The sequence below is a fragment of the Apis dorsata genome, unplaced genomic scaffold, assembly GCF_000469605.1.
Source record: "Apis dorsata unplaced genomic scaffold, Apis dorsata 1.3 scaffold_73, whole genome shotgun sequence".
Taxonomy (NCBI): Eukaryota; Metazoa; Arthropoda; class Insecta; order Hymenoptera; family Apidae; genus Apis; species Apis dorsata.
The window spans coordinates 794,642-803,884 of NW_006263371.1; the positions used below are offsets into that span (position 1 = coordinate 794,642).

Here is a 9,243-nt window from a genome sequence, read left to right on the forward strand (position 1 = left end):
AGTTATGAATATATCCGCTATATATAATTAATTTTTTCTATTATTTCGTTCGAATTTCTAATTATTATTTATCATATCATATTATATCAATTATATTATTACAATTATATTATATAATATATTATTATAATTAATTATCATACAACAAACTTTTTATAAACAAATTTATTAGAAAGGGATAAAAAAATTAATTATTTATAAGTATGAAAAATAATAATTAATCGATAATAAATATATCAGTAAAAAATAATCAAAATAAAATATAATAAAAATAAAAAATAAATATCTATTATAAACAATATTTTTCATTTTGAAGAATTGTTAATTTTTTTATAAAATTATTTACTCTCTTTTTATCTATCTTATTTTTCCATGTTCCATTAATTTTAAAATGTGATCCAACAATTACTGCATTAGAAGACAAATAATTTTTTATATTTTTTTTTGTAATACCAGAACCAATAAGAACAGGTATATCAACATTTTTTTTAATTTCTGTATGTAAAATGTAAATTTTTTGTAAAAAATATATAAAAATTGTAATTAAATATAAAAAATACCTGTAAGTTCTGTTACATTTGCTGGATAACCTGTAGCATCTCCTGTCAAGATTATTCCATCAGCTAAGAAAAATTTTGCTGCTTTTGCTGTTTCTAATAAACTTACATCAGAAGTGATTGTATGTGAACTGTGAAATTAAAATGTCATTGATATTTTTTTATGTTAAGCTAATAATAAATGTTAACCAATAAATTTCTTTTTTGAATTATTGAACAAATTACCTATGCTTTTTTTTAATATCAGCAAAAATAAGAATATCATTAGCATCAATTTGTTTTCTGTATCTCAATAAAGAACCAGCACATGCATCTGTAAATCCCTCATCTGCAATATGAGAAAAGACAAATCCTTCCGCTCTGATAAATTGAAAATTAGTTGCTTTTGCTACAGCTATTGCTTCTTTATTACATCCTGCTAAAATCTATTGATTATTGTTTTTAAATTGTAAATATCAGATTCTCATGCATTATATATATATTTTAATAAATTTTTTGATTTCTACCTGTATACCACAAGGTATACTTTCAGGTAATACTTGTTTAATTTCTATGCAGATTCTAGTCATCATTGCTGTTGTTTCAGGTGTTAAATGTTTAGGTCTCACATATGGATTGTCATGCATATTTTCCACTAAAATACCATCCTTTAAATTTAAATATTTAATTTATAAGTTCTACAAAATTAATAAAATATGAATTTTTAAATAAGCTTACAATATTACAATCCCTATAGATTATTGTTTCCTTTATTGCATTATTTATAATTTGATTAATATTACCATTATATGAAGGTGTGCCTAAAAATATTATTTTAATATCATTTTTATAAAATAAAAAAATAATTATTAAATAAATCCAATAATTTATTATTAAAAAGATATTTTTTAAATCATAAATATATTATTTTTAAATCATAAATATATTATTGATTATTAAAAAAAATATAGTTATAAAATAAATATTATTTGTTATAATATTTTATTTTTATCAAAAATAGCATAAATCATTATATTAACACTTTAAAAACAATAATGATAGAATCATTATGTCAATTTTATTTATTGCAATATATTTTTTCCATTTTTATATTTTAAATATATATTTTTAAATCTGATTTATTATATATACCAGGCAAAGCACCAACATGCACCATTCCAATCACGGAGCATCTTCCTTTCTTAAAAAATTTATAAAATTTTGACATATTTATATTATAATTGTTTTATTTTAAAGTCACTTTTAGAAATTGTAAAATATATCTATATGTAAAATATAGATTTATAATCTATATTATAACTATAAATCAATTATATTTCTTATTAAAAGAATAGGATTGTAAAGAATAGAATCTATCTATCTTTCTCTAAAGAATCTTAGATAAAATAAATATAGATAAATATAGAAAAGAAAATTATAAGAGAAGGACAGAAATAGAGAAAAATTATAAAATCAGCGCCATCTTCAATGTGTCGTAGAAATAAAACTTAGAAAGAAAGAATAGAAAATAGTAGGAGAAGGATAGAAAAAGAATAAGAATTAACTAACAGTACCATCTCTTGAATATCAAAAATATCTCTTTATTAATTCTTATTTTATCTTTAAAAAATATCTATTTAAGAGATGGCATAATCAATCAATTCTTTATTCTCTATTTTTCTTTTACTATCTTTTATCCTTTCTTTTTGAGTTTCATTTGCGGCATACTGAAGATGGTGCTGGTTCCATAATTTTTATTCTATCTCTATCCTTCTTTCATTATTTTCTCCTTTTATCTACATTTGTTTTATTTAGCAATCTAGAGATGGCGCTGTCCTTTTCTTACTATTTAATAGTATTTTAGAAAATAAAACACGAAGTTTCTTAAATATAGATGTTAAACCTATTATGTATGTGATAATGCACAAAATGTTATAATTGTAATATTTAAACAATAAGAATAAGAAATTGTATGTTAATTAAATTTTTTTTACTTTAATTTTAATAATTCTAATATTTAAATTTATAAATTAACATGAATTCAGTAATAAATTCTTGTAAATTAATAAGTATAAGAATGAATAAGTTTGGAGGTTATTTATACCGAGGAATGGCAACTATTGATGATTATAAAATTAAATGGGTACGGCCAGTTAAAATTCCATCTATAGATCCTCGGAAAAGTGGTGATTTAGGATTAAATATACCTATAAAATCAACTGATATTAAACTTTATTATGAAAATTCAAAAGAATTAGAAGAGTAAGTAATAAATGTAAACTTATTGTGTATTAATAATGTTATACAATACAACAATTTACTGAAAATTAAAAAGCAATTTTGAAATATTTTATATGAAATATCTTAATAATTAATTATATTTAATTATATTTAATTAATCATATACAGTGCAAATGATCTTGTAAAGAAATCCTTTAGTTTGGAATTTCAACGAGGCAAAGAAACTAGAAATTTATCAAGAGAGAAAACAATAGAACTTGTAAAAAGACATATTTGTGATCGAAGTTCTCCAGAAGTCAAAAGTAAATATAATTTGATTATATGCATTTTAGTTTTATAAAAAAAAATAAAAAACTTGATAAAATTTGATATCACTATTGTAAATATTTTATCATATAAAAAATTATAATTTTTTTTTTCTTTTAATAAATGATTTATATTTAGGAATATTTTTATTATAATAACTGTATAATTTAAGTAAATTGTTTCAGTTGCTGCAATGACTGCTGAAATACAATATCTTCAAAAATATATAGAAAACCACCCAAGAAATAAAAAGATAAAAATATTTCTAAAAGAATTAATTGATAAAAGAAATAAGCATCTTAAATTAATGCGAAAATGGGATTATAAACGCTTTGAATGGCTTCTTGAACGTTTGAATCTCACATATATTGCCCAACCAGAGTATGTTTTTTTTCTGTATCTTTATTATATAAATGTTTCTTTTCTGAGTATCTTCATTATATGAAATCTTTTTTTTATTTTTAAAATATATAATATTCTTTTAAAGTTCATTGTATTTATATATATATATATTTTATAACTAATTTTTTAAAATCTATAAAGATATTAATGCAATATATAACAAAGAAAATATGATTTAATAATAATTATATTTATAAACATATATTATAACATTTTAAAATTAATAAAATTTAAAAAAATTATATTTTTATATTTTATATTTTGATATGATTTTATTATATGTATAATTTAATTTTTAATTGATTATAGAGATCTTAATAAAGTGACAAGAAAAAACGCATTAAGAAAGTTGACACAAAATTATTGTGATGCTATTATTCAAGAAAAATTGGATGCATTTAAAAAAGAATTAAAAGAACAACAAAAAATATTTTATGCTGAAAAGGCTGAAAAACTAAAATATATTTTAAAAGTTGAAAAAGAATATGGTTTAAATCTTACTGTAACACAAGAAGATATTGAAGCTGCATTAAAAAAAGTAGAAGAATTATCAAAAGAAAATGTATAAATAAATTTTTTCTATATTCTTTCATTGTTTTTTTTTATTCTCTTAAATATTGATATCTTAAATATCTTTTTATAGCAAATTGTAACATATATGTACATATAATATGTAGTACTATGTATTAATATATTATTAATATTAAATTTAAGACTTAAAATAGAAAGATTATATTTTTTAATTAAAAAGTAAATTTATATTTTTTAATCAAATTATAATCAATTTAAATGCTATAATAAATAATATATATATTATATTATTATATTTATATTTTCTTTTTAATTTTTATTACATATTTGTGTAAAATTAATAAGAGTTATTTAATTAATTAAAAATAATAAAAAAATTATTCAATGTAAATAAATAGTTTTGTGAAATGTTATTTAATTTTAAAATGTATAAAAAATATACCAATTTGAAATCTGCGATGAATGAATATTATAGTATCTAATTTTCTCATCTGATATTATGATAATTAATGTCTAATTTTTGCTAGCAATTTTGAAATGTAAATTGAGAAATATTAAATCACGAAATTAATGGTATACAACCAAATAAAATAAAACAAATATGCATTGCGAAAAGATAATTAGATTCTTAAATTTATCTTTATTAAATATTTTTTTTAAAAGGGGGAAAAAAATGTAATGATGATATGTAATTAAATTGATCCACAGTGATTCTCATTCACATTTTTTTATCATAAAAAATTTATTTTTAAAAAAAGAGTATATATTTCTTGAAGAATTACATTATGTTTTATATACATTACATATTATTTTTTTCGTATAAGTATTTTAATAAAAATACTAAAAATATTCTCACTGAATCAATGCAAAATAACTAAATTTATTAAATTTTAATTAATTATAAAGTATAAATATTTTATTGTTATGAAATTAAAAGTTACGGTATATTAGTTTCAACAGGTGATGACGTTCCCACGGTTGCACGTTGCGCATCCCTCGTTGTATTAAGAGAGATCCAAGAATTGTAAGTGAATGTTCTCGTATATATTGGGTGTTTGAAATAAATACTTGAAATTTAATCATATATATAATAACAATAATTTTTTATTAATTTTATAATATCTATAATTCTCGATTTGTTAAAATATTATCATATTCAAAAAAAAATTATATCAATTATATTTTTAATTTTATTTTATTTATTCTATCTTAGAATTATTCAAATTATTTATATTTATATTGTTATTTATTAGAAATAAAAATAATATGAATTTATGTATGTATATTCTATGTATATTAAATTGAAGTAATATTACTGTTATATCATTAAATGAAAAATAAATTTAAATTTAAAAAAAAGTAAATTTTAAATAAATAAATATTATTTTATAATATGTATTGAATATTTATTAAATATTAAATGTATATTATATATCATATCTATGTATATTTATATATATTTACATAAAATATTTATATTACAAATACTTATATTACATTAAATACTTTAAAAGTTTTTATAGTCACCCTATATAAGTTGTATATAAAGATGAGTTGGATACTGATGTTCTATTCTCTGAAGGACCGCCGTGAAAGTTTTGTTAGATGTTTCTCAAATTTTATTGAAGTTTTTTTTATAAGTGTATCACATACATAAATATTTTCGTGCATATATTAATTAAATATTTTATTAACTAACAAATAAAAATATTTTTTTTTCAAAAATATGTAATTTATTGGAAATAATTTTTAATAATAAATGGCAATTCAAAAAAGACTCTGAAATAGTGTATATTTTGGTGCAAATTTTAATCAATTGTGATTTCAATAGTTTTTAAAACATGCAGTCACAGCTTTCTAAAAAAATTATTGAAAAGGTTTGTAAGACGAAGAAATATGAAAAAAGAATTTAAACATTATGGAAAATTCAATTAAATTATATGTATTCAAAATAAAAAAAGGAAATATATTTCTAAGATTTTTTATGTTTCTTTATATTATAAAATAATATTATATATTATATTGAAATTAATTTTCTAAATTACAACAACAAATTTAACAAATTAAAAAATTTTGTTAAAAATATAAAATATAATGAAATCTTATAGAAATTAATTATAAAGTATTAATATAATTTTTATATAATATCAATTATTATATTCAAATTAATATTTTTATTTTTTCAACCATTTCCAAAATATTAATTTTATAAATATATTTAATAATTTTTATTTAATATTTTTCCGCGGTTGTTAGTTGAAAGTGCAATTGCTTAATCTAGCGGTTCACAATTAGCAAGAAACGTACATGTACAATATCAATTCCCACGTTCACTCGATTTCTTTCGAAGTATAATAATCTTTTCTTTTGAAGGAAAAAACATTTAGACCTTTCTTTCGATTCTTATCAAGTATCCAGCGTATTAATTGTGGCGAAGGTTTGCGATTTAGATTCTTTTTTTTTATTATTTTATTTAAGCATAATGCTCGAGAACCGCTGAATAAAGTACTTACCTACGCATATATATTGGTTTCAGAGTTTACTTATATAGTGGCACTCCTTAAGAGTGCAGTAGCCATTGCAGGTTGTGCAATGACAAGTTGATTCATACATGTGCACTTATGTCTTTTAATTTTTGTTATTTCTAGAAATTATAACTTTAAGTATATTCATATTTCTAGAAATAATTTAGTTCAAATATAAAATAAGAACTTATAATAAAGTTATCTTACATCTTTTCAATTCAATGCGTTATACATATAAAAAAGTATACGTCGTCAAAATATATCATTTTAAAATATAATTTGGTCATGGTTTTTATTTGCTAGAATAATTGGTAAAATTAATTATTAAAAATTATTGTAATAGAAATTGTAATAGAATTGGAATACTTTTTTTTCTTAATAAATCATATTTTTTAGAATATCAATTTCTAATATATCTAATAAAACTAATAAATCTCTTGAGATTTTTAGTCTGATGAAAATAAATATATTTTTCTTTTTTGCAGATCGTGATTTTATGCTGTTTCTTAAACCTAATAATTGCTGGTGTTCTTCAACAGTAAGATTATATAATTAAAATTTTATTTTTCTTTCATTTAATTCGTATTTAATAATAAGAAAGAAGATTATATCTTAATTATATAATTATTATATCTTAATTAAAAACATTACCTACATTATCTCTAAGATTATCAAATCGAATATTTTTTCTTTAGAAGATTTCCTTGCGCGCCAATCGATGCAATCGCTGCCAATGGTGCTGCAGTACCTGTAACTTGTGCTCTTAAATCAATTGGAGGCAAAGTAGAGCCGGTATTTCCGACTTATGTGAAAGTTTCCTCTCCTATTTCGTACAGATTATTACCGAAGACGTCATCATTGGTGTATATTGCTCCACCAATTATTAAAACGGCCTCCGCTATTGTTGCGACTGATACGAAAAACGAAAAAGAAGCAGAATATATGGTAACTTTAAAAAAAGATATATAAAAAATTCTACTCGCGTTCCATTAAACGATAAATAAATTTTATTTAAAATCTTACATAAGTAATTAAATTAAATCTTACATAAATATTAAATATTCGCTAATAAATATTAAATATGAGATATTTTGATTTTACATACAATTGTCTTTTCGTATTAAGATCTTTATCATAGATTTCTCTATATTCTTCTAATTTTTTCATTATCTTTTCACTTTCAAATCTTATATTTTATCTTTCTAATTTTTTCTTCATTGATTCATATCATTCTATTCATTCATATCTAAATAATTAGTTAAGAAAGAAAAATTTTTATTAAAATGTGAAAATAATAAAATAATTTAATAATTTTTTTGGAGGCCTATCCAAGATATTCGTTTAACTATGGTGTTCTTGATGGATACACCGGTGATTCAAAATCGGCATGGGAAGAAAGGGATGGTGACACGGTGAAGGGCGAATATTCCGTGGTCGAGGCGGATGGATCAATTCGGACAGTCACATATACAGCTGACGATCATAATGGTTTCAACGCAGTTGTAACCAGGAATGAGCCTCCGAAAAATGTGATAAAACAAGATGGTAATTTGAAAGCATTTTTACCAGTGACTATTATTCCTAATCCTCGTTAGAGATAAAAAATTTATATAATTATTCTATAAAGATTTTTAAAAGATACGTATAGATAAATGTATAGAATTTTTCAATTTTATTGTGAAAAAAAAAATACATCATATTGTTATTTTTCATGTCTAAAATTTATTTTCTAAAAATATGCCAAATCTTTGTTTCTTCTCAGAATTAATTTATTTAATTGAAATATTTTTTATGTCTTTCCCTTACATATTATTATATAATTCAATTAATTCTAAATTCTTTACTAACAATGTTTTATTTAAATACAATAGTTACAAAAAATATTTTTCAATTTTTTTTTAGTATTTTTTTCTTAATATTTTTACAAATGTAAATAATAACATTTTTACGAAGATTACAGATAAACTTATATTAGAAAAGTATTAATAAAAACAATTTAATTAGAAAAATAAACTAATCAATATGAAGTTTGAAATTAAGAATAATGTAATTACAAAAAGTAGTTTAATTACCTAATTTTATTTCCTTACGTAATAATTAATATTTTCTACAACTACAACCTCTGTACTGCCTTTCTATATACATTAAATATAAAATAAAAAATCTCTTATATAATAAAAATAATGGAATGCTAATTATTTCTAACATAAATCTTTTAAAAACGTAAACTATTGTACTATTTAAATTGAAACTAAAAATAGCTTTATCTCTTATAATAATAATAGAGCGAATAAACAGAGCAATTATAAAATTTGACTAATCTCAACTAATGGTAACATATTTCATATTTTTTACGCATAAGAAAAAAATTACAAAAAATAGAAAAGATTCCGATACTTTTACTTCTTATATCTAATATATGTATATGTACTATTCAACTAACGCAACCCTTCTATCATCTTATTCCTAGACCTGAAATTTATATTTGTACAATATTATATTTATCGGTTTTAAATCAATTAAACATAAATAGAAATACTATTTGGATGGCAAAATGACCTTTTATCACTTAAAATTTTATCCTACAACTAACATTCTTATCGCTAATGATAAAGACTATAGCATTCACTTTTCTATAGAAATTCAATGTTTTCTAGAATCGAATAAAAGTTAAAAGAGGAAAAAAAAAAAAAAAAAAAAAA

At 20.3% G+C, this 9,243-nt stretch overlaps 3 protein-coding genes across 6 annotated transcripts in view; 2 read left to right on the plus strand and 1 right to left on the minus strand.

The window, feature by feature from the left end:
- The window catches only part of LOC102671400 (uncharacterized protein F13E9.13, mitochondrial), a 5,326-nt gene extending 3,470 nt beyond the window's left edge, over positions 1–1,856 (minus strand). For 2 of the 4 annotated variants that reach the window (XR_420952.2, XR_420953.2), the window contains exons 1-5: positions 1,689–1,855; positions 1,275–1,357; positions 1,064–1,204; positions 783–982; positions 561–688 (exon numbers count right to left, since the gene is read on the minus strand). Coding sequence is in view for 2 of the 4 variants with exons in the window: in XM_006610313.2 (XP_006610376.1) it covers positions 290–495; positions 561–688; positions 783–982; positions 1,064–1,204; positions 1,275–1,357; positions 1,689–1,764 (834 nt within the window). In the remaining 2 variants the exon portion in view is untranslated. Of the gene's footprint in view, positions 1–162; positions 496–560; positions 689–782; positions 983–1,063; positions 1,205–1,274; positions 1,358–1,688 lie in introns of those variants that run through there. The other 2 variants (XM_006610313.2, XM_006610314.2) reach the window with 2 other exon arrangements.
- Positions 1,857–2,416: 560 nt separating this feature from the next.
- LOC102671255 (28S ribosomal protein S15, mitochondrial) lies at positions 2,417–4,077 on the plus strand. The gene is made up of 4 exons (XM_006610312.2): positions 2,417–2,798; positions 2,946–3,079; positions 3,269–3,464; positions 3,795–4,077. Exons 1-4 carry the CDS (start codon positions 2,572–2,574, stop codon positions 4,051–4,053), a joined length of 816 nt encoding a protein of 271 aa, XP_006610375.1. The 5' UTR covers positions 2,417–2,571; the 3' UTR covers positions 4,054–4,077.
- A 1,483-nt stretch (positions 4,078–5,560) lies between these two features.
- On the plus strand, positions 5,561–9,230 carry LOC102671109 (cuticle protein 19-like). Its single transcript, XM_031515496.1, has 4 exons — positions 5,561–5,893; positions 7,027–7,079; positions 7,237–7,486; positions 7,864–9,230. The coding sequence occupies exons 1-4, from the start codon at positions 5,858–5,860 to the stop codon at positions 8,134–8,136; spliced, it is 612 nt and encodes a 203-aa protein (XP_031371356.1). The 5' UTR covers positions 5,561–5,857; the 3' UTR covers positions 8,137–9,230.
- The last annotated feature ends 13 nt before the right edge of the window (positions 9,231–9,243 follow it).

Coding starts and splice junctions, on each gene's coding strand:
- LOC102671109 (XM_031515496.1), top strand. CDS start 5,858: ATGCAGTCACAGCTTTCTAAAAAAATTATTGAAAAG. Junction 5,894..7,026: donor CTAAAAAAATTATTGAAAAG/GTTTGTAAGACG, acceptor TCTTTTTTGCAG/ATCGTGATTTTATGCTGTTT. Junction 7,080..7,236: donor ATTGCTGGTGTTCTTCAACA/GTAAGATTATAT, acceptor TTTTTTCTTTAG/AAGATTTCCTTGCGCGCCAA.
- LOC102671255 (XM_006610312.2), top strand. CDS start 2,572: ATGAATTCAGTAATAAATTCTTGTAAATTAATAAGTATAAGAATGAAT. Junction 2,799..2,945: donor AATTCAAAAGAATTAGAAGA/GTAAGTAATAAA, acceptor AATCATATACAG/TGCAAATGATCTTGTAAAGA. Junction 3,465..3,794: donor ACATATATTGCCCAACCAGA/GTATGTTTTTTT, acceptor AATTGATTATAG/AGATCTTAATAAAGTGACAA.